General features: G+C 44.5%; 2 protein-coding genes across 6 annotated transcripts in view; one reads left to right on the top strand and one right to left on the bottom strand.

Annotated features, from left to right (window-relative positions):
- The first annotated feature begins 753 nt into the window (after positions 1-753).
- SIAH1 (siah E3 ubiquitin protein ligase 1) lies at positions 754-23,303 on the top strand. 5 transcript variants are annotated; one of them, XM_074551181.1, is made up of 2 exons: positions 754-995; positions 18,136-23,303. In XM_074551181.1, the coding sequence occupies exon 2, from the start codon at positions 18,138-18,140 to the stop codon at positions 18,984-18,986; it is 849 nt and encodes a 282-aa protein (XP_074407282.1). In that variant the 5' UTR covers positions 754-995; positions 18,136-18,137; the 3' UTR covers positions 18,987-23,303. The 5 variants fall into 5 exon arrangements, with proteins under 5 accessions (XP_074407282.1, XP_074407281.1, XP_014123827.1 ...); XM_074551180.1 differs by lacking the exon at positions 754-995 and adding an exon at positions 1,130-1,373; XM_014268352.3 differs by lacking the exon at positions 754-995 and adding an exon at positions 2,058-2,080.
- The window catches only part of LONP2 (lon peptidase 2, peroxisomal), a 40,414-nt gene continuing 36,226 nt past the window's right edge, over positions 20,196-24,383 (bottom strand). Inside the window, exon 15 of the mRNA XM_005488844.3 lies at positions 20,196-24,078. Within this exon, the coding sequence (XP_005488901.1) occupies positions 23,857-24,078 (222 nt within the window). The 3' untranslated portion in view covers positions 20,196-23,856. The remainder of the gene's footprint in view (positions 24,079-24,383) is intronic.

Genomic DNA, 24,383 nt, shown 5'->3' with positions numbered 1-24,383 from the left:
TAATATTTTACTTAATCATATCTCTTTAAGTATTCAATAAGTCAGCCCAACTATGAGTTGGCAGTCATTGCCATGTGTATCACCCCTCATGAATACTTAAAGCAAAAGGCTTAATAACCACTGCATAGCTACAAGGTGTGCAGGGAGAAATTATGTGCAAAGAAGTTAAACTCTTGTAGTTGGCCATCCTTTCATAATAAATAATTGATATTATCTATATTTGTGAGGATTCTTAAAGAGTGCATTTGGTACATACTGCACTGCATAGCTTCAGTGATGTACTTCTGAGAATCTGCCTTAAAATTAATCACAAAATTCTGTGAATAGGAGCAGACTTGGCAGATTCAACACGGGAATGTTATACAAAAAAGTGCTTTACTGGTCATCAAAAGGAATGAGGATGATAGTGAGAACCATCTGGATAATCAATTAAACTGGCCAAGAAAATGCTTCAGTCATTCAGAAAATAGAAATAAGACAGCAAATACATATTTTTAAATATTTTACTGAAAATAAAACAAACAGTGTCTCTCCTCTGGCAAACCTCTGAATAGCTTCAGTAAATGAGCATGGTCCTAATCCAACAAAGCATATGCAAGCACAATGGTAACTACATTTATTTCATCCAGTTTACGCGTTGAAAGTTACATTTGTATTTAGGGCACTGCTGGATGGGGACCTAACCTGAATTATGCAGTCTTTGAACAGAGACTGAAGGAGGGGTTTGTTTTTAGCAGTGCATTAAAAGCACCAGAATGCCCCCGTGCCGGACGTTCCCGGCCTCTCTGCGAGAGGCCCCTTTGCGGGCCCTTTCATTTTCTACCACACAATCCCGAGCCCTTGTGACAGTCCCCGCGTGGTCCCAGCGGCGCGGAGCCCGCGGTGCCCGACCCTCGCTGCCCGGGCACGGCGGGGCCGCCACGACCGCGAGGCCGCGGCAGCGCCCGGGGCCCGTGGGGGCTGAGGGGGGCCCGAGCGGCGCCGGGGCGGCGCAGGTGAGGGGCGGCGGTGCCGGGCCGGGGCAGGCGGCGGTGCCGGGGGCGCGGAGGGCAGCGCGGCCTTTGTTCCCGGCCGGGCGCGGGGCAGAGCGCGGCTCGCGCGTGCGCGGGAGGGGGGGCGCCGGCGGGAGCGCGCCCGTGGAGCGCGCGCGCGCGGAGGCGGCGGCGGCAGGATCGCTCGGGCGCAGCCGGCGCGTGCCCGCGGCGCAGGGAGCGAGCGAGCGAGGCAGGGAGGGAGGCGGGGAGCGCGCGGTGGGCTCGGGCCGCGCACGGAGCGTCTCGGCCGGAGCGGCGCAGCGCAGTCGGCCCGCACGGAGCCGCCATCGGGGGAGCCAAGGCCGCCTCAGCGGGTCCCGCCCTGCCCGGCGCCCACAGGTGAGCGGCGTGGGGAGAGCGAGGGGCAGCGGGAGCGGCCGGCCCCGCGCGGCCCTCAGCCCCCGCCCGGGCCCCGCCGCCGCCCGCGGGAGGCCCCGGCGCGGCCGCGGGGCTGCCTCGCCTCGGGACGAGGCCCCTGCGCGGCCTAAGCGCGGCCCGGGCGGGCGGTGCTGTGTGGCGGCCGCGGCTCGGGGGAGCGGGGCGATGGCGGGGCCTGCGGGAGCGGCGGCCCCGAGCCCTTCCGCCGGGCCATTGTGTGCAGGCGGAGGCGGCGGGCCGGGCCGGGCCTGCGCCGCCCGGGCCGGGGCTGCCCCTTTGTGGGCTCGGCCTCGGCCCCGCCGCGCTTTGTGCTCGGGGAGCGCCGCGGGCTCGGCGCGGCCCGGGGAGGCGGCCTGGCCCCTGCGAGCTCCCGGCGGGCCCGGGCGCCGCAGGAACGGGCTGGCGGCCGGGGTAACTGTGCCGCTGGGTGCCCCTCGCCGGCATTACCGACAGGGTTGCTTGCTCTTAGCTAATCCCGTGAGGGCAACGAGGGAGGGAGATTTTTTGCCCATCCTACGGCTTCCCCTTAAAAGATGAAAAGGCCGGGGACCTTCGTGCCTTCCCCCTTCTCCACGGTTTTAAAAGGACGGGAGAAAACAGCGTTTGTAGGGAAAGGCAAAGCATCTCACGTATTTCTTCAGGAGAAGAACCAAGTTTATTTTCCAGTGGTGAGCTGGTGGCACTTTTATGCTTACATTAATACAATATTTCTCCAGTATTCTTGCGCCCTCCTTTTCAGCCCGTCTGGGTGAATGTTGCCTTGTCTTTATAATGAGCAGCCTACTCACAGTCTAAATAAATAGCTAAAATGATTTGATTTGTTTTAAGGCACATGGGTGTCTGTTAGGAAGCGCATGGCTAATTGGACTAGGTCATGAAGGACACGGGATATTCCACGCTCGGGACATAGTTTCAGTTGTCTGTTTATCTCCCTTCTAAACTGAGACTAGCATGGTGCATTCCAGAGGGGGAGGGAAAATGGAAGGGACTCTTCTCAACCCTGATTTAATCAAGCTGGTCTGCAAGAAGATTTCAGTTACTGGAGTGCAGGTACACTAACACAGAGGTTTTCAGGGTGAAGCTTGGATCTCTGGACTATTCGTAGCACAAAATTACTTTGAGGAGTATACCTGCAGTAAAAATCGAATGCTACTCGACTATGTTCTTAAATAGCCTTTGCCCTCTTCACAGCAGTGAAAAACATAGAGGAAAGTACAAGAATAAGACCTATCCATCAGTGATACAGTTTTAGAAATCTGTTGTCACCTAAGAATTCTGAACCTGATGAAATGATGGGCATTTTTAACCCGAAAATGCATGTCCAGATGAAGTAGCTGAACTGTTACTGTGCCATTTCTGTTGATAAGGTTTTAATGCCATAGTCCAGTTAGACCGTAGTAGAGGAGTTAGCTCAGAAATTCAGCAGCTCCAGCTAAGTAGGTGTGAACTAAGGAAAGTGAATACTATAAATAACAAGAGTACTTTTCATACTTAGGTTTGAGTAGAGTTGCTGCTCTTTACTTTGTGTGAATTGTGCTGCTCAAATGTCAGACACCTGCCTCTAATGTGGAAAAGGGGAGCATGTGCCCATATTCATGTGAGAAGCAACTCTTTGGTCAGAAAATTCAGAGAAATCCAATAGGACAGTTTTATGAACTATGGTCTTCAGATGAAACATTCTGGAGGACTGTGCATGCAGCTGCTATCAGAAATAGAATGTTCCTAATTTTAATTTAGAATCACTTTGCTTTATTTTTCATCTGTAGTCGTGCTTTTAGTCTTGTAACTGTCAGCTCTAAAAGCTGGACTGAGTTTTGCCAAATGGATTTTTAGTGTCTTTTTTGCTTTAATACTTGTCTTATTTTCAGGAGCTAAACTGAAGCAGAATAGTCAAGGTAAATGAGTGATATTTGAAATTCTTGCCACATGAAGAACTCAGTTCTGCCGTTGTGGTGCATGTAGCAGTCTGCAGCAGGCCGGAGTGTGCTGTGTTTGCAGCTGCTGCCTGTGCTCGCCCGGATTCCTGCTCAGAGCAGTCGGTGCTACCTGCTGCAGAAAGCACCGCTTTCGCCGGAGTGGGGATGTTGGCAGGCTCGAGTTCATCTCAGCCATCACGTGGTGCCTGAAGCTCAGGATCTCAGCTCCAGAGTTTGCAGTCTTAAATGTCATGAGCATTGTAGATGCAGATTTCTTTTCTTTTCTGTTGCTTTGGTTTTTGAATGGAAATCAGCATTTTAAAAAGGGAAAACTAGTTGTGATTTAAAAAAATAGTAAGAGGTTTTGGGGGTTTTTTGTGGTTTTTTTTTTTTACTTTGACAGAATACACAACAGAGACAAGCTGTTGCCTTAATAAAATGCTTTCATTAATAAGAATGTTTCATTAGTAAGAAAAAATTTGTTGTAAGCAGGTTACTCTTTTTGAAAGTGTACATACTCTTCCTTTCCTAAATGTTCAATGGTATGGTAAAAATGTAATTTTGATGTGTGTTTTCTGTGTACATTATCACATTGTGGGCTAGAAATTGGAAGATATGCATAAGTGCTGAGTTGTTATCATGAGCTGTAACTTCAGGCGTACCTGAGATTTTGCTGTTAGCACTTTATTGCATGTAAGCAAAAATCTTCCTAAGTCAGTGACCTGGGGTGTTTGACATGCCAGGGTACATTCAGCTGTTAACTTTACAGTGGAGTTAGGGAACACAAAAGCCAGCATTAATGCCCCATTTAATTGTCTTTAAGTTCTGTACCACTACAGAGAGAGAGATATTCTAATTCTGATCCAAACTGCATGCCATGTTTCTGTGATGGCCAGGACAACTGTTATACATATATGCCTGTTTGAGTGACTGTATAAAATGATGATTCTTGGTGTTATCATAGGAATAATGAGAGATTTGGTTACTAATTCCACAATACTTTAATCAGATCAAGTGCTAGATAATTACAGCTAACCAAATGGTCCACTTCTGATTTTTACTTGTTTTTCTTTATAGAAGCTGAATATGAAAAGTGAGGTTGTCTGTGTGTTTAGGGAGGAAGTAAAATGTTACTTAAATGATAAAATCTGTATTTGTCCTCTTGCGCTTGGAAAAATTAATTATAAAATTAGCTTGGATATATTCCAGGGCAATTGATAGAAGAAGAGCAGTAAATTGCTCTATAGACAGTTGATGACCTTTTCCCCTTTTTGGGCTGCCTTATCCAGAAATACATTTTTATCTCTTCTTGTACCAATAGATGACCTTGCTGGACGTGAAGAAAAACAAGGAGAGTGTAGTGATAACTTGGCTGCTTAAAAAATTACTCATGCACTCCTTAAAAGTGAAAGAGAACTTCTTTGAAGTGTGGTTTGTGTGGCTGGGGTGGTTTAACCCCAGCTGGCAGCTCAGTACCACACTGCCTCTCTCTCTTCACTTCCCCACCTGCGGGATCAGGGAGAGAATTGCAAGAGTAAAAGCAAAAACACCTCTTGGATTGAGATAAAGACAGTGTAATAGGTGAAGGAAGAGCTGCACACACAAACAAAGCCAATCAAGGAATTCCTTCAGCACTTCCCGTGAGCAAGGCAGGTGTTCAGCCATCCCCAGCAGAGCAGGGCTCCATCATGCTGGTGGTTACCTGGGGGGACAAATGCATCACTGCAGACATCCCCCCTTCCTCTCCTTGCCCCAGCTTTACCTGCCATCACTGCAGACATCCCCCCTTCCTCTCCTTGCCCCAGCTTTACCTGCTATCACTGCAGACATCCCCCTTCCTCTCCTTCCCCCAGCTCTATCTGCCATCACTGCAGACATCCCCCTTCCTCTCCTTGCCCCAGCTTTACCTGCTGGCTGTGATGCAGATGGTGTGGGACATCCCTCTGCTCAGCTGGCTCACCTGTCCTGCCTGTGTCCCCTCCCAAGGGGTTGTGCTCAGCCTCCCCACTGCTGGGCTGGTGTGAGAAGCAGGAAAGGCCTTGACTGTGTGCAGGAGCTGCTCAGCAATAGCAAAACCATCTGCATTTATCAGCACTGCTTCCAGCACAAACCCAAAACAGCCCTGTCCCAGCCACTGCAAAGAAAATCAACTCTACCCAAAGCAAAAGCAGCACAGTGGCAATGAAGTCTTTAAATAGTCTAAGGTTCTTTTCTAAAATTCTTGCGCATAGTATTGAACAGAGCAAAAAGTAATTTAGTCTTTGAAGAAAGACAGCAGTCACTTTTCAAGATTTTTTTTTCTGCTGTCAAGGAGGAGCATTAGAATGCCACTGCTTGTAAGAGTTACTTTCAAATACATGTTCAGATGAAGTATGTTGAAGGAAAATTATTCTTAAAATTTTGCTAATGTATGGATTGTGTGAAGATTTTAACTGGAGTAGGGGTATTTTAAAGCAATTTGGTGTTAAACTGCAAGAAGGAAAGCTTGAAAATAAATTGCATAAAAATTTCTAGAATTGGTGTCTAGCTTAGAAATGTGCATGTGTTAAAAGGCTTATCTTTGTTGTTTGCTCTGTGTTACAGATCTTTCATGAGGGAAAGTTACACGTCTTATATGTCATCCCCTTTATAAGGGGATGACAACTGCAATACAAGGCATCAGTTTTGTAAATCTTGGTACAAGTCGCTTTATGCTGAAGTGTGATGTAGGTATTAGTTTGAAGTGGGGTTTAAAAGTTTTTTTTTTTCCTATGTTTTTTTTCAAAAGTCAGTGTTATTCCTAAAAAGTGTGGTTAGTTGTTGTTAGGAGGAGAAATCATGGCAGGTGTAGCACCCACAGGCTGTGGCACAGCCAGGGGCGGTTCTGCTGGGCTGCCAGCGCTGCCTTGCAGTGTGGCTGCTCCCATGGCAATGTGACAGGGAGCAGTTTCAGTGCCGAGTTCAGCTGAGAAGTGAACCTGTGAGGAGAGGGTGATGTTCCCAGTGCCCTTCCCGGGGCAGCTGGCACCGTGGCACCTGGCGTGTCCCTGCTGCAGGAGGTGCCACCCTCTGTCCCCGCGGCTGCGCTGTCAGGGCGGGCTCCGAGCCGGGAAAGGATGGCGGCGCCTCCATTGCCTCATGCTTTGGTGCTTCCTGGGCTGCCAGGGGAGCTGCTCAGGTGCTTGTGCAAGACTGCTCTTGTTCAACACATTGCCTTAAAGAGAAAGAAACCCAGGGGGTAAACAGCAGGCAGCACAGCCGCTCTGTTTGGTGGCAGCCTGCTTTTGTTTGTTGTGGAAATGGTGGAATTACACTCCAGCATCCTCTGTGTGTGTGCCTGGTGTCATGGAGCCTGCATCTGGTGGGTCATTCCTCATGCTATAGATAAACCATTTTCTTGTAGTGCTGTGTGAAAGCTCTTAAGAAATATTGTAACTGAGCAGTTTTCTTAGAAGTGCTATTAAAATATTTAAGAACCTTTAAAATATGGCATGTTCCTACTTTGAAAGGTAGTGACTATAACTCTTTTCTGTAAAAATGGACTCTTGATTTTTTTTTTTTTTGAAACCTCATTACCTTCTGTCTTTTTTTTTTTTACCAACAGGGGTCTGCTACAGTTTTTATATTTTAATCTTCTTAAATTACCTAATGTTGTTTTGAAAATCATGTGGTAAACATGCTTTGATTTGCATTTTTGTGTGATACCTGTATGACCCCAGTTTAAGGTGTAAAAGAGAAACTTCTCAGTTTAAAGCTGACCACTTTTGCCTATATTTGAGCCTTCTCAGTTTAAAGCTGACCACTTTTGCCTATATTTGAGCCTTAAGTCTTGCTCCATTCTGTCTCACAAGGTGCGTTTGCAATTGTCTTCTTGTAAAAGTTGTAAAAATGCTCTGCTCAACTAACATTTTGGTTTCTGAATGGCTGTTTATTTTGAAATATATCTGCATATGTATTTATATAAAAGTCTTTAGAGTCATAAAACTGCTTTCATTCACAGGAATTTTCCCCCTTTTTGTGCATGAAGGCATCAGCACAGTTGGGAGTTAATTTGTATAGGGTTCATCTCTCCATGGTCGATATCTGTGTGATTGCACAAGTGCCCTAAGGCTGTAATTTGGAGACTGGTTGCACAGGTGTGACTAGGGAATCATTTGGCTGGCAGATGTTGATGGTGTACTATGAAATTTTAGTGTGGCTTTGTGCTGGGTCAGGTCAAATTATTTAGAAAGGAAATTTTACAGGTAAAAAAATATGCATTCCATAATAGAAGCTAAGATGGACATTCTCCCAAAACAGCACCTATAAAACAGTAATTTTAAGAGCACTTTTGCTCATATTAAAAACAGCTGCTGAGCCAAACAGTTTTGTTTAAAAGTAATGTGTTCTGCTTAAACAAAAGTTGTTCCTTGTACAGTCATAATTCTCCCATGCATGTAAAGGTGCTTATCTAGTTATGGAGTTGAGTGCAGGGAAAAGGAGGATTTCATTGAAAGCTGTTCTGTAATGTGCATATGGGGAAGTAGATGTAAGGTTGTCTATGAAACTTTAATTTTTTATTTCCCATTTCTCTGAATGCTTGATCTTCCAGCCTATAATTTTCTATTGTGCTTTAGACAGTGATTCTTGGCTAAGAGTTGATGTTAGAGATTCAGCACTGCAACAGACTCAAGTTTTGATTTTGAATACATAACAGAAGAGAGGACAGTTTTTTGCAGAGAAAGACAGTCTTGAATTTAGAAAGTGCAGATAAAGAGAACATGAAGTAGCAGAAAAATATGTCTACTCCTGTCATTTCCAAACCATTTATAATATCTTGTGTTTTAACTTCTGGTGCAGACTCAGGCCTGACTTCAGAGTGATTATGACAGAATTTTAATTTTGTATGCCATGAAGCAATTCCCGAGCAATACAAATAAGTGAGATAGTGTGTACATTTTACTTGACATTTGAGATGTACCTGATCAGAATTTAATGGCAATAAAAGAACAAGTAATTCTCTTGCCCAAGAGCTTTTTTTCCTTCTGAATTTAAATAACTTGCTTCACAATCTGGGTACTTGGAGCTTCACAAAAGACGCTGAGGGAATTTTTTTTGATAATTCAAGGATCCCTCCAAAGAAAGGTTACTTAACTTTTCATAAAATCAGGAGGGCCTTCAGATTAGATACAATAGAGGTGGTGAGAAGGGTGTTGCCAATGTTTCCATAATTTGTGTCTTTGATGTACAAAATACTGGAATGAGTAGAGAGCAGTTATCCATATGTGAGCTGGAGTTTGAAAGTAAACAGTGATTGAAGTCTGATGATGGTGGACTAGAAAAACTGAGATGTTAAATAATTTAACAGTGCCTTTTAGTGTGTAATGATATTCAGTTATTACTGAAGTAAATTTGAATAGGGTCTAACAGGGTTAACTTGGTATCCTTATCAAGTAATTTCATTCCTTTTTGCATTAATGGGTCAGACTCACAGCTACTTGTGGTAGTTTAAAACCTGTAAAAGGCAGGGAAGTACTTGCTTTGGTGACTCAGAAACTCGTGACAAAACAGGAACTAGCCCCAGGTCTGCCTTGCCACAGACTTGTGCTCTGCACCACTAATGGTGGGTTTGGGTGGCTTTTTAAAGGTTTCAAGGAATGCTCAGTGTTTTCATGCAGCACGGTGGGCTGTGACATCCCTGCTCCACCCAGCTCTGTGCGCTCAGGTTGGGCATTTCCTGGGACTGCTCTTACCCGGGAGTTGAGGCTGCGTTTCAGACCCCAGGGTTTGATGAGAGAGAAGCTGGAGAGCTGTTGCTCTCTGCAGCAGTGTAACCAGCCTTGGCTGCAGAGCTCTCAGTAGCCGAGTGTGAGAATTTCATTAACATTTTAATAATGATTTAAAAAATATTAATTATTGCGGCAATTGAATTTTCATGCAATGATATTACAAGAAAAGTTGATTCAGAATTGATGAGTGGGGAAAAGCTAAGTCACTGCAATAAAACAGAATTGGTTCTAATGGAGGCACATGGGCTTCGAAGAATAGGTTCCAGAAACACAAGGCAGGCAGAAAATGGGAGGTTAAAGAAATGAAGTACTGAAAAGTGTGGAACCATCAGAAATGCAAAAGTCCCACTGTAGTTTTGTACTACTTTTACTAAAGTCTTACATAGTCTAAGCTCAGTCCTTTCTGTTTTCTACCTGTGGTATATCAACAAAGTACAAAAACCTGTGGCCCACCTTACATTGCCACAGCTTTCCTTTTGAATTAATATGCATAGTAGGAAAATTTTAGTTCCAAAATTTGGAAATGTCTGTTTTAAAAATACAGACTTGTTCCTTTACTTTTAAAAGTTGTGTGTTTTATTCTCCTTGTGGTGTGTCTGATAAAATGAATGCATTATCTTTATCAGACATTCTTCTAATAGTTCTTACTTTTGAAGATTATTTAAAAAAAACAGATTTGTAAAAAGTGTCACTCAGACTAGGGATTCTGTAGTTTAGTACCAGAGATTCTGAAAAAAATAGTAATTTCTGAGGTGTTGAAAGTTGGGCTTCCAGTGCCACTAGAGCATGTTCTGTGGTGCTGGATATATTTGTGTAGGATCCACAGGCACCAAGGTCTGTACTCTGCAGTGTCTTCATTCTCCAAGCCCTCCCCTACACATTTGCCCTCCCGAGTTTAGATTGCCATACTTTACACAGGCTCCACTGTCACCAGGGCTGCATACAGGAGTACAGAACAAGTGAAGGATCCCAAGAAGAAATAATTCTTTAAAGTGGAAGTATGTACAAACCTAAGGAATGAACAAGATGGAGACATCTTTATAAAAGTAGTCAATGTACGTCATCCTGTCCTGGCTTCCTGCAGAGGGGCTTTCTGTGTCATGGGTCAGTCTCCTGTAGGGCAGCCTTTATTTGTAGGTCTCTTTGATAGGTCTAGTTATTTTGATGGTCTTCTCCCTACTACTGTTGAGTTATGCAGGAAAAATATTGAGCATAAAATAGGTTTTGAATTTGAGTTGGAATGGTTATCTCAGAAGGCCTTGGTAAGTGAAGGCACATCAGAGTCCAGGTGCTCCTTTTAGCTGAGCCTTACTGGATTCAGGTGAGAGCTCCCATGCCACACCCTCCTCCCTGTGCCTGCCACAGACACAGCCATGGTGATGCAATATTGCGTGGCAATTACAGCATGCACTGAGGAGTGTAGGGTTTGCAAAATCAGACTGAGGGAAGAAACAGCCCCCAAATTGTCACACATGGTAGGATTTGCTGTTACTGTTTATAGAGGGGGTTGGTTATTTTTTTTTCTTTCCTTTTTAAAAAAATTCTAATAGAGTGGAATTGTATACAGAGCCCATCTATGATGCCTTGTAGAACAATTGAGTGCTTCCTGTTTAGAGACTTCTGAATGGCAGTATGTGTTAGAGCATGAAAAATACCTGGCTTTCCTCTTTTCTGTTGCTCTTACTAGTTCCCTCTGTAGCTGATCTTTGTGTGCCTGCCTTACTTTCTCTTGCACCATTGTATGTCCAGAACTTTTAAAAAGGTAGCTGTCTCCCTGTGTTTATAGATATTACTGGGCTGAACTGCTGAAGGATGATTCTGACACAGCTCAATTCAGTGTGTTCTGTGCACAGTGAACAGAAACTAGATACTACTAAAAATAAAATAAAAATCTTTTCCTTGTTACTTAGTTTGCATAGAGTTATCTGTATTTTTCATATGAAGTTTTCTTTAGTTTCTTAGATTCTCTGGTTTCTGCCATCCTTATTTTGAGGCAGCAGGCTGCAGGCAGGCACGCTCTGTTGGGTTTCTCTGGGGCACAGGTGCCAGGTTGGGTCCATCCCATGGTTATGGGGCTGTGGGGTCCCTGGGGGCAGCTCTGGCTGTCCTGTGGCAAGGAGAGCTCTGGCCACTGGCTGCACTGGGGATACAGAGGTGGGGAAGCAGGGAAGAGAGGGCTCTTGTCAGACAGCACCACCGGGTGCAGTGCAGGGCACAGCCTGGAGCAGTGTTTCTCTATCACCAGCTTCATACCTCTCTGCTGGGTGGGATTTGGCAGTGTCACAGCAAGACAAGTTATTTGCTTCTTTTTAAAAAGGAAAAATATGGTCAAGTCCAATGTGGAAGTGGTCCATGATCTTTTTAATGCAGGGGTTTGGTTTTGATTTGTATTGAAAGTGGTTTTTCCCTGTATTTTTGTTTAACTGTATATAGTTTCATTAGCTGCTTTGCTAGCTAGTGAATTTTGGAATGAAATTTGGAGGTTTATCAGGTTTTTTCACAGAGCATTGTTCCTCAGCTTTCCTTCCCTCACAAGATTGAGGTGCCATAGCAGCGTGGGCTCCAGTGTTCTGTGCAAAGGTGGATGTTGAAGCTCTGTTTGAATGGAGAAGGTTATTCACTTGTTGGAATTGATGAAGTTCTTTGTTGCATTTAAAATTGAGCACTTCAGTCATAGTAGTTAGTTACTGTGATTCTGATGTGGTCATTCTATGTCTTCTACAGCATACAGTTCCTTCCTAATTTTACCTTATAAAGTTGTTGGAAAGAAAATGTTTAAGAGCTAGGGAGAAACCTCTCCTGGGCTGATGCTGAATATTCCAGCATATCTCCAAGGAGAAATGGTGAGCAACAGCAGTGAGGCAGAAGTCAAACAGCACTGACCTAAGTCAGGTGTTTGCACTGAGTTAGAAATAGGTCACTGGTTTGGAGGGTGTCACAATGCTGTTGGTGTTTCCATGGCTGTGTTTGTGTCTGCATCTGCCACGGGGGTGTGCTGAGCTCGGGGAGGGGCAGGACAGGCACTGCCGTGGCTCCACTGGGGATCGTGAGGGAGCACTGTGGGACACACCAGGAACGTGGGGTGTCAGGGACTGGGGACTCACTGCGGTGCTGGCCACAAAGACAATTCCATGGTTCTGTAAATCTGGTGGGATTTCCCTTCCTGGTGGTTGGAAAATGGGGTTGGTAGGGAATGTCTTGAGGTGCAAGGAAAAAGCTGCCTGCAGTTTCAGGCAGACCGGGTCACTGTAAGTTAGAGGGAAATGGTCTAATTGTGTATGAAAAAGAGATGAACTGGACAGATGATATTTTGGCAAAGGAAATCATCAAGTCTTGACTCAATTTTGTTTCTTTTGGTCTCATTTTATAATTGTCAGTTACATTGGATTGATCTAGCTTTTGCTTGTTATGCAGGAAAAGAGAAGCCCTGAGGTGTCTGAAATAACAAATAGCATAGTTAAGGGCACCAAAGAAAAGTGTCTGCAAGGGTTGAAAAGAATCCTAATTCATTAGTCAAAACCAGAATGTATAGAGACTAAATTGTATTATATAGTTGATTAATAATTTATGTCATGAACTGTCTTTTAAAAATTCTGAAGTAGGGCAGCAGGTCCAGAGGCGGGGTCTGAGCAGGGGTGCACGTCTGTCCAGCCTGCATTTGATCCTGACCATGCCAGGCCCTTGGGATCCAACATCTCCTGAGAGCTGGGAAAGAGAAACTGATACACTGCAAAAGGGAAAGCATTGGGCCCTACAATGTCTTTGAAATGAAATAAAATAAAAATACTAGTTTCTTAAAAAATATTGACAATATTTTCTCTGATATGTTTTATGTTTAATGAGTATTTTCAACCTTTCATTTAGCTTTTGGGTTTTGACATTCTTTGGCTTGTGTTATGTCTTGAAAAAAGTAACTTGTGAGTGTTTTTCACAACTTCATCCTATTCTCATTTCCAGTGCTCTCTAGCAGTATGGTAAAAAAGTATGTGTAAAAAAGTCTTATTCTCAAATATGAATGTACTGTTGAAAAAGGTGAAAGATTTTCTATCACTTTGTTGGTGGCTGTAATGCATTAAGTGTGCACTTTGAATGGGAGTTCCTGAATGGAGTTAGTTTTGAAATGTTATAGAAAAAAATATGTTGTTGCATCACATACAGACAACTGTGATTAATTTTTTTCTGTCCTTTTATTACTCTTCTGTGAGACTTTTTCCCTTCCAGCCATTAAGATGACTATACAGAACTTTGGTGTGTGTGTTTTTTCCCCAAACTAATATTCAGTTACACTTTCAAAAGCTAGCCAAAATGCTAAACTTATGTCTAATATAGGTGATATGTGTGAGGATATGAGAGAAGATGTGCTATTTGATGTGAGAGAAGTGGATGATGCTAAGTTGAATTTGTCAGAGGTGCCCTGCATTCCAGTGAAGCACAGATGTGATTTTTAGAATGTCTGGAGCTAACAGCTTGAGAAGGTGGAATAGTATCAGTCTAGTCCTGGTTATCATTGATAACTCCCTGGCACATGAGGCACACGATCTTTTTCAGCTTTTCCAAACTACTTTCTGTGCACCTATGTCTCAGCAGAGCTTTCTAACCAGTGGTTTGGTTGTGCTTCCCATTCCCGCAGGATTTTGGTTGTGTGTCCGGGTCCCAGAGCCTTTGCCCCAGGCCCAGTGCAGGCAGCCAAGCACGGGGCAGCTGCAGCCCGGCCAGGGCCGCTGGCTGTGCTCTGGGGCGCTGCCACACGAGGGCTGGCTCCTCGCCACATGCTCTTGGTTCCTCAAAAGCTGTTTCTATGCAGTTTTACTTCAGCTTTTCTGTTCTGCTTGTCATCTTTCTTGACTCTTACCCGATGGGAAGCAGTATATTGCAGGTTTGCGGGTGAGACTGAAGGAAGCCTTGTATCGAGTGGGCAGGTTTTCTTTGTAGCAATTGGCATTATTTGCAGTGCTGATAAAAGTCTTGAGGAAAAGGACTTGGATTTCAAATAGTAGGAAAGCATTTTTAAAGATAATTATCTTTACTCAGATTTTGTAGCCATACTTTTTATGTGACCACAACAGTTTATCTCCGTGTGTTTGTTCTGTTGCCTCCACTGAAATTTGTTACTTCTGTGATCTTACCATCATTAAATCAGCGTTCCATAATGTCTAAGCTTTTCTGAGCAGTGTGTGCATCACACAAGCGTGTTGACTTGGCTTCCTACTGCTTTAGCCTTGTACCTGCTCTAGTTTTTTTAATAGTCCAAGTTGATAATCAAATATGCCACATTGTTTTAGTTCTGTTGGTCATCTCTTTTCCTTGAGATTAGGCTTTTGCTTAATTGAATAATATTTATACAAATGGAGAAAATTCCTGTTGAATAGGACTTTACAGATCCGTAGTGAAAGATGCTCATCTCAGGAATATCCTTGAAATAGTAGGAAGTGATTTTCATGTCTTAGCAGAGTTTTGAATGGAAGCTGTAGCTGTTTCAAGCAGTTATTTCGGGGGAGGCGGCGCGCTTTCTCTGTGCGCACGTGTGAGGCTGGGCCGGCCGGGCGGGGCCGGATCTCGGTGCCACGGCGGGGCGGGGCCGGCTCCCGGTTCCGCGGGAAGGGCGGGGCCGGCTCCCGGTTCAGCGGGCGGGGCCGACCCGCGGCCTCCCCGGAGGCGGTGGCGGGCAGGGCGGGGCGGGGCGGGGCGGGGCCGTCCCGGGCCGGCAGTGCCGGGCGAAGCTCGGGGAACCATTTTGGGGCGCGGGGCCGGAGCGCGGCCGCACATGGGGGCGCTGGGCCCCGCCCGGGGCGGTGACATCCGGGCGCCGCGCGGGGCCCCCCGGCTGCCGCGGGGGCTTTGGGCGCCGTCACCGCCCGGCCCGCGGCCCCAGCCCGCCTGTGCTGCGCGGACGCGCCATGAGCTCCTCCGCGCCCCATGACGGGCAGATCCGCCTCCAGCGGGCCGTACTCCTGGAAGGGCGTCTGGTCTGCGTGCTTGCCGGGGAGTAAAACCTGCAAGGGGAAAGGTAGCGCCGTATTATACCTTGTGCGCAGTATTTAACGCTGGGCGTGTAGGAGATGTTGAGTTGTGTCCCGCGGGAGGTGTCGGTAGCCTGTGCGTGTCACCTTTCCCAGAACAGTGTCGAGAATGCTTTTAGCAACAGGTCGGTGCGATCTAGATGTTACCAGGAGCAGCTTTCTTTGATTTAGAGCTAGGAGATCTTCAGATGCGTTTTTCCCTTTTCAGTCTTACTGTTGGGTAAATCTTTTTGAATACGTGTAGTCCCTTTGGATAACTGGAGTTAAAGGACCTAATACTCTTGAAAATGACACCTTATTGTTCCTTAGTTTGTCCCTGTTGCTTAGAAGCTTGTTCCTAACGTGTGCAAATAAAGATAATGAAATAGCAAATATTGCATATAAGTGTTTTTACCTCTACTAAGGGGTTTGTAACTAAAAATATATTTAAACTTTATTTCCAGTTCTGTAGTTGTTTTTCCTGGGTTTGTAATTGTATTGTTTTCATAGTTTGGTGGGTTACATGTATTCCACTTTTAAAACTTCTGCTTGTGATTAACTTGTAACTTTTGAGATAGCCATATAAGATATGTTATTCATCTTTGTGTTAACAAGAGTGATGAAAATGTAGGCTTTGGGCAGGTTTAGGCTTGGTAAATTACAGTTTATAGCCTTATGCAGTGTCTTTCCTGCATGCTAATCCCAGTGGTCTGGTTCAGAGATTCCTCCTCGCTTCCAGCGCCGCTCCTGTGAGTGCTGTGGAAGGTGTGTGTGAAGGCTGCTCACACAGCAGCACTGCTGACACAGTTCTGTTCTCCAGGGCCTCTGTACCGTAGAAAGCTCAGGTGGAAGTGCATCTGTGCACAAGGTCTTTCACAAAGTTTTAGGTTGCTTCATTTAACTGTTGCATGGGCTCAGCGAGGTGTAATTAAAGGCAGCAGAGCTCACCCAGCTTGTCAGGCTGCCCGGGGAACTGGTCTGACACAGTGGCTTTCACCAGCGTTATCTGCAGGTTATGGAGGATCCCTGCATCAGGATGTGCAGGGTCAGGCAAGAGGAAGCACACACAGCTTTTCTGAAATGTGTGTGTTTGCAGTATTTGGAGGGGAGCTTCTCCCAGAATTTTACATCTGAATATGCTTGTTATTTGTGAGCTCTTCCCGAGCGATCAGTGTGATCAGCACTGCTTGTCCCGTGTCCCGTGGTTTGTTCTGGAGCACAGAACTGCTGGGTGCCCCCACCTGCAGCTGCTGGGACACAGAGCAGGGCAGCTGGCAGGGCCTTGCTGCTCCAGTCCCCTGGCTGCTGCAGCATCACTGCCCCAGGACACATGCTGGATTTGTCACAGACATCCTGAACTTCTCATCTAAGCTGGAATGGGAAGATACAGCCAAAAGACACAAACATTCTTGTAATATCTCTACAGGATCAGCTATGGCCCAGCACTGAAAACTGCTGCATGGGTGTTTTTCCTAAGTATTTCTAGACCACCAAGACTGAGATGGAGAAGTGGTTTGGTGGGTTAGGAAGATGCTGTCAGCGGGACTTGTGAGACTCATAAAATCAGTGTCTGAGAATTGTATCTTAGACACTCATACTTTTCTAGCTCTGGGGAGAGGTGCTTCCGTAGAGGAATTTGGACTTGTCTGTCTCTCATTACTTTTTAAAGGTCAAGGACTAAGTCATTTTGCAAGGAGGAATCTCTTAGTTCCTCTGCTCTGTGCCCTGAACAGTGCATGTCTTGCAAAAGCATGCACAGTATGCTGCTCTGAGCTGTCTGGTCCAAGTATGAGTAAGTTTGTGGGTGAAATGATGCTAAATATGGGAAGCTTGCCTATTGCCTAATATTCCCATGTCAAATAGCAAGGAGATTAAAGATGAGGTTTATTTTGAGAGCTTTATACGTACGTGACAGATCCAGAGCTGGTTGTACTCGCAGAGAGGCACTTAGGGTGGCTGAGAATTGTTCTGTGTAACAGAAGCCAATTTTGGATAGCATTTTATTTAACTGCCCTTTACCTACAAAGGTATGGTTTATTTTTTCAAAACTGTGTTTATTTTTTCAGGTAGTGCTAGTAATTTCTTTTCCACAAGAAGGAGGAGAGTTTGGAGTGCAGGAAAACGTAACATGTTAAGAAATGTGGTTGGTACTTGTTCCACATCTGTGGAATGCTTGAGCAAGCTGTTTGGTCAGACAGCTGTCACCTTTGTCTGGGGACATTGGAGAGGGCAGAAGTTCAGTAGGAGCTCCACTGAACATAGGACTTCATTAGGAGGGACTGAAAATGTCTGAGTATTTACATGGTACAATGAATTCTCAAATTTAACAAGTTTGAGTTTTTAGTCTTATTTGGGAAATTAGATAAAGTAATTGCTTTCTTTTTTTTTTTTTTTTTTTTTTTTTTTTTTTTTTTCCTGGTATCCTCCCAAATGGTTTAGTAAAGGAAGATGAAGCAGTGACTGTGCTTTACAAGCTGTGGGCCTCAGTGGCAAAGTAATGAAAATGAAGAGTCACTGTCCTATCCTGGGAAAAAAGTAGGGTAGTAATTGTCTGAGCTGTGTTTTTCAACTTTTAAAAAAAAATGAATTACACTGTAAGCATGGTTGCTGAGAAGGTCACATGCAGAAGATAGGATTTTTCCATTAAAAATGCCTCATTTCTCATACACAACAGCTTAGAATTGTTCCATACAAAGAGTTGATACGTACAAGTGATCTGGGTGAAGCATTTCATGAATGCAATATTAAAAAAACAAACCAACAATAACAAGCATCTTATTTTTAGCATGTTTTTACTCCCCTCCCTTGCAGCTTCCAGTAGGTAAATGCCACTTTGGAACAGTGAGCAGAACTTCTTCACTTGTTGTTTAGATGTCACGCGAGTGTCTGTGCCGTATGTGCACAGCTGACCTGCACATACAGTGTGCAGTTTGCAGTACCTGGGAGGGGCTTGCTTTCATTGGTATCTTACTGTCTCTGGAAGCTTTGTGAGTGAGGAAGTGCTGTGTGCAGGGCAGTGAAGCGCGGTGAGATCTGAACTGTGCTGTGTGCTCTGTTGCAGAAATGAGCCGTCAGACCGCTACAGCCCTGCCCACAGGTACCTCCAAGTGCACGCCATCGCAGAGGGTGCCCGCGCTGACGGGCACCACCGCCTCCAACAATGACTTGGCCAGTCTCTTTGAGTGTCCCGTGTGCTTTGACTATGTGCTGCCACCCATCCTGCAGTGTCAGAGCGGCCACCTGGTCTGTAGCAACTGTCGGCCCAAGCTCACGTGCTGCCCCACCTGCCGCGGCCCGCTGGGCTCCATCCGGAACCTGGCCATGGAGAAAGTTGCCAATTCCGTACTATTCCCGTGTAAATACGCCTCTTCCGGCTGCGAGATAACTTTGCCGCACACGGAAAAAGCAGACCACGAGGAGCTGTGTGAGTTTAGGCCTTACTCCTGTCCCTGTCCCGGTGCTTCGTGTAAATGGCAAGGCTCTCTGGATGCTGTAATGCCGCACCTGATGCATCAGCACAAGTCAATTACGACGCTGCAGGGAGAAGATATAGTGTTCCTGGCCACGGACATTAATCTTCCTGGTGCTGTTGACTGGGTTATGATGCAGTCTTGTTTTGGCTTTCATTTCATGCTAGTGTTGGAGAAACAGGAAAAGTATGATGGTCACCAGCAGTTCTTTGCAATTGTACAGCTGATAGGAACGCGCAAGCAAGCGGAAAACTTTGCTTATCGACTCGAGCTAAACGGGCATAGGCGGCGATTGACTTGGGAAGCAACTCCTCGATCCATTCATGAGGGCATTGCAACAGCCATTATGAATAGTGACTGTCTAGTCTTTGACACCAGCATTGCACAGCTCTTTGCAGAAAATGGCAATTTAGGCATCAACGTAACTATATCCATGTGTTGAAATGGCAATCAAACCTCTTCAGGCCAGTGTTTAAAACCGTTGCATTTAATTTAGCAGAAATAGGGTAACCATCTTTGACTGTCAGACAAATTATTTGGTAGATGGAGGGTAGACATAAATGAAGGTAAATAAAAGGAAAGGCTGTTAAATTACAGGAAGCAGTTGCATGTAGTAACTAATATATTTAAAATAAGTCAACAGTAAACCACTGAAAATATATATACACCCAAAATGGGCATCTTTTGTATTAAGAATTGATTCTACAGGAAATGTTGTAAAATAATTCTAAAACTTGTTTGTAGATTGATTGTACTGTTGAAAAGGATACTGTTTCGTGTTTTTGTTTGTGTTTTTTTCCTCCCCTTTGACTGACAAGCCATGTTGAGCGGTCTGGTCCTGGCCGCTGCTTCCCCTCCTCCTCCCCACCCCCCCTTTGTAAGTCACTACATAGTATTGCTGCTGTTTGTGTATATTTTTTGTGTATTTGCTAATTTTTATTAACTTCTAGTTTTTCATTAAATAAATATGACTTTCTTTTCTGTAATTCAGGTTTTTCTCTTTTTTGTATCTTTTTAAGATTAATTACAGGTGTCATCTTTTGATATGCATAATTGCTATGGTAAAACTTATATTTCTGTATGTTTGGTAAATTTTGTCTCTTTCCAGTAGTCAATTCATTGGTGATACTGTTCTTAATTGAGCTATTTGTGAATGTACTGAACTCGAAAGGAGTGCTTATGTTCAAAGATGTGTCAGGAAAGACAGCTCCTTTAAAAACAGGTCTAGATGTTGTTGTACTTTGAGTTATCTTCTAACAAAAATGAAACAATTATTAAGAACTTTCCGAATTTGAAAAAAAAGAGCAATTCACATTTCAAATTTAGAGATGCTTAGAAAATTGATTGCATCCTTGTATTTGCTGGTTTGCAGTACAAAGGAAGTGCTGTATTACACACTGTTGTAATGATAAAAGCAGACCATTTGTCTAAAAAAAAAGGCAGTCAGAGTGAGATGTTTTCAGTCTTTTTATATTTGTCATTAAAAGATTACCTGGCAAATGAAAAAAAAAACACAGCCAACTTCTGCTTTTTGCTTTAGCTCAAAGTTTGACACATTGATGCTCTTGCTCAGTTTCTTGTCTTCATGTCTTTTGGTTGTTACTAAAGCAACTGTCTGGAACTGACTTTTGTATCTCATTTTGGTGACATGATCCACATGACAATGCAGATAAATCTCTTCCAGGTGTGACTGACCAGCCCTAGAGGCTTTGGAAGGATACTGGGCTTTATGCAGACTGCCTGTATGTGCAAACCTGAACCACGAATGTAAATGGGATTTGTGTTGCAGAGCAGACCCAGACAGGAGCAGGGAAAGCTGTTCCACCTCAGCAGGAAGGAACCTTTGTCAGAGCGAGAGGTGGCGGGGAGCTGGTCTGGCTGTTGGCTACTTTTGGAACACATTAAAATACAGTTTATTGACTGTGCACTGGCTTAACTTTCTTATCAGAAGTTGATCTGTTAGGACAACTCTTGTTCTTACTGTTTTTGATGCATGATGAGGTAAGTAGTTCTACAGGTAAGGAACATAAAATCCATTGGGTTGGATTAATAAAATACTACAGAAATAGTTGGCTTCATGTAGTAAGGTTTCACTCTGAAAATTTGATACTTAAGACTGTTTGAACTGTGCACAGATGTAATTTAAAAGATGTACTGGTACCTTGTGACAGTAGATAAATGCTTCCAAAACTCCTGCAATCTAGCATTTTTTTTCCTTTTTGAATATACAGCCAACTGTTTGCAGTTTTCTAAATTCAGTCATTATTTTCACCTAATTAAGCTTGTCTGTATTTACCTCCAGTGTGTCTTTAGCAGAACGTTGGCTAAATACTCTTTAGAGGAGCCCCCATGTATCTCCCTTGCCTGCCTGGTGCCTGCCTGGCTGTGCTGAGGGACCGTGGTGGGGAGTGAGTGTGGGCCTGAGAGGGCTGTGCAGGGCTGGTCAGTGCTGAGCTGGGGCTGTGTCAGCCCTGAGCCCTGTGCTGAGCTGCTGGGCTTTCACTGAGCCCCCGGGGGCTGAAGGTCAGGGCTGTGCCCTGGCAGGGCCCTTCAGGAATGGCTTCAGAAGCTGTGCTCAGACAGGTTTGTTCATGTTTCACACAGGACAAGAGCTATAGCATAACTACTGTATGCTGACTTACTGTAATGTAAATTAGTATTGCTCCATTTGGTGTTAAATAATTGTGTAAAACCTTTAATATCCATCATCAGATGGAATTATGAAATCACCCTTGGGCCCAGATCCTCAACAGTATTAAAAGCCTAAAGAGTGAGGATCTGGTAAGTCAACTACACTGTTATATATGAAAAAAAGAAACCATACTACAAGTCTGTACAGTTTACTACGTTATCTAAAATAAATGGTGTATTAAAGCCTGGCATTGTCTTAACATTAGCTGTTTATTTTAGAAAGTGCTGTTTTACTTTGCTGTATTGGGAGGAGTATTCAAAGTTGTCTCTAAAAGATGAAAACCAGTAAATCTTGCATTTGTCTGCTAGCACTACCTCCATGGTTTTTCATTGCCCTTTTGGAAAAAAAAGGCCTTAAAATGTTTGACAAATGTGGATGTAAATATTTTGATTCTGTTGTGACAGTTCCTGCTAGTTCTTGTTTGCAGTAGTGGTTTAAAATTAAAGCAGGTGAATGGTTTTGTATTGCTGCCTGTGCTGTTGTTTTACCCAGAATCTTTTCCAAGCTGCTGTGATTAAAGCAGGAAGCGTTCCAGTGGGATAGTTACTGTCTGTAGCAGTTTACAGTGTGGACAGAGGAGAGGGCTTTGATAAGCTTCAGCTGTTTTGGGGTATGTTTCTGAGGGACACAGGTTGAATCTCTGCTCCATGGAACTGTTCCTAAGCAGACACTCCCCAGGGTATTGGCTCCCTGCTGCACGGCATTACTGTGCTCACTGGAGACAACACAAAAGGCACCAAAGTGTGGCTGCAGTGGCTCTGTAATGGCTCGTGCCTATGTTGGCTCACAGGAATCTCAGCCCAGCCACAGAACCTGCCCAGCTCCGGCAGCAGGGACAGCAAGAGCTGGCACTGAGTGCCTGGCATTGTCCTCAGGGTGCCATTACACCCCTCACCTTCAGGTGGAGTCCGTGGGGATGAGCCTTGGGAACTGGGGTGATGTGTCAGACAGAAAGTCATCCTTTAACTTTCTGGGGAGCAGCTCCCTGTTGACCATGCTGGAAACTTTTTTTTTTGTTGTCCTTATTCTCTTCTAAAAAAATGCAGATTTGTTTTGTCCATGTGTAAACAGACTGTGCTGGAATTCCAAGCATGTCATTGCTCTCACAGTGCAGAGCAGTGCAGGATTGCTTCTCCATCTGTTTGGTAAAGGATTTTTCCCTCCTGGTTTGATCAAAAACAAAGCAGCAGCACAGTTACCAGGCTGGGGTTTTACCCAGGGGAAAATGTTTTTGCACTTCTTCCCTGCACATTTCTCATGAGGCAGAACATGTTCTGAGGCTGGGGCTGTTGGCTGTAGTCTCAGAACATACTTGTGAGTGATTAAGAGTGGAGCTCTTAAAATACTGACACAGAAGCAGGTTTTATTTTTATCATTTTATTAGATTAGGTCTTTTGTCAAAGTTGTAAAATCTTTTGTAAAATAGGTGTTGAAATTCCCACTGAATTGATTTCAATCAGTGCTGTTCTATTCCAGGTAAATCAGCTTTGTTATCTACAAAAATGAAAGCAAAGCAAACTCTTTACTTTTGATTTTTAGGCAGCTTCTAGAATAGGCTGTTGTGACTGGTACAGCTTGTGTTTCATAAGCACTTTGGGGGTTGTTTCAGAACCAGTGAGCAAGAGAAGGATGTAACAACACCCAGGATTTGCTTGTGGGGCTGCCCCTGGAATTAAGAATCACTGACTGAAGCACAGTCCTCACTGAGGCTCAAGGGGAGACAAGAGACAAAGCTATCACAGGACAGGGAGGCTGACAGACTTCTTGAACCTTACATTACTCACAATGAATAAAGATTCAGAATTTTCTTGGCATTGTTCAAATGGATTTAATTTCCATAGGTGAACCTCCAAGCATGGGCAGCCCAGAACCACGTGGGTTTGTGGTGGGTAGGAATGAAGGACATGCACTGTGCCCCTCCAGAACATTCCTGGGTTTTCATTAAGGCCTCCTGCACACTCCAACCCCTGCTGCTGCTGCTGCTGCAGGGACAGCTGTGCAGATGGAGCTGATGTGTTCTCTCCCTTCCTACACAACAATTCCTACACTTCAGTTCTGGCATTGCTTCCTGCATTTGAAAAATAGAACAAACTAGAACCAAGTGCTAAAAGAACTTCCTAACTTCATTTATTAGGCCACAGTGCTTCTCTTCAGATGCGTTAAGCATATTTTTTTAGATTTCAAAAAACCTTATTTTCCCCAGATACTGCTGCTCCTTAGCACATCATTATTCATTATTATTACAGATATTTTGTAAATAAGTAAACCTGCACTAAATCAGTTTGCTTTTTGTAACAACCCCTCCTGCTGCACATTATTCCCTCTTTAAGGATGTGACCAGCTGCTGCCATGTACACACCTAGGTGCCAGACAGGCTAAGGAATTCTTTCTCATGCTCAAATCCATCAGGAAATGAGATTCAAGATTCTTTGCTGATAAAAAGCAGCAAATGCTCCTCAAGTGCAATTCCAGGTTCATAACTGCAGCAGCATCTTCCTTTGGATGGCACTGACACCCCCATTCAAAGCCATTTAGCTCGTAGTTGTACCTGATACCTAAACGTAGCTGAAAGAGATCAAGGACTGTGGACCTGGAGAGAGAGGTGCCCCCAGGCTGCTGCCTAGAGCTTGGAGTTGAGGTGCTCCAGGCTGGCCTTGGCCGCGAAGCCGCCGTCGAAGGCGGCGTTGAGCACCTGGTCCAGGCACGAGGCCAGCACGAAGCTCAGCTCCCGCCGCACGGGCGCCGCGATCTCCTCCAGGTCCTTCTCGTTCCTCTGCGGGAGGATGATTCTCTTCAGGCCAGCGCGGTGTGCCGCCAGCACTTTGTCTTTAATGCCCCCAACCTAAGGGGGAGAAGTGACACATGTATAAAAACTGAACTAATCGAATAAAATCATTATTGTAGCATCACATCAGGAGTTAAATTTTGAGGAAAGGTTCTGCCTCCCTCAGTCAATTAAAAATGCAGGCAGAGTTGTAGCTCATCATGTGCTTAATGAGGGAAATATGTTAATATGCTACAGTATTCTTTCTGTAACAGCTAATAACCAGAGAAAAATACATTGAGGAGTGAGGTACAAGAGAATCAATATTGCTTTTCAGGAATTTCTATAACAAAAATGGCCTTCACTCTGTTTTTTTTTAATAT

The sequence above is a fragment of the Zonotrichia albicollis genome, chromosome 13 (genome assembly GCF_047830755.1).
Source record: "Zonotrichia albicollis isolate bZonAlb1 chromosome 13, bZonAlb1.hap1, whole genome shotgun sequence".
Taxonomy (NCBI): domain Eukaryota; kingdom Metazoa; phylum Chordata; class Aves; order Passeriformes; family Passerellidae; genus Zonotrichia; species Zonotrichia albicollis.
This window is presented reverse-complemented; position numbering and strand designations above follow the sequence as displayed.

Bases quoted from the DNA above. Each gene is read 5' to 3' on its own strand.
- SIAH1 (XM_005488845.4), top strand. From the start codon at position 14,992: ATGACGGGCAGATCCGCCTCCAGCGGGCCGTACTCCTGGAAGGGCGTC. The intron at 15,083-18,135 runs GTAGCGCCGTAT...GCTCTGTTGCAG, and splicing joins TAAAACCTGCAAGGGGAAAG to AAATGAGCCGTCAGACCGCT.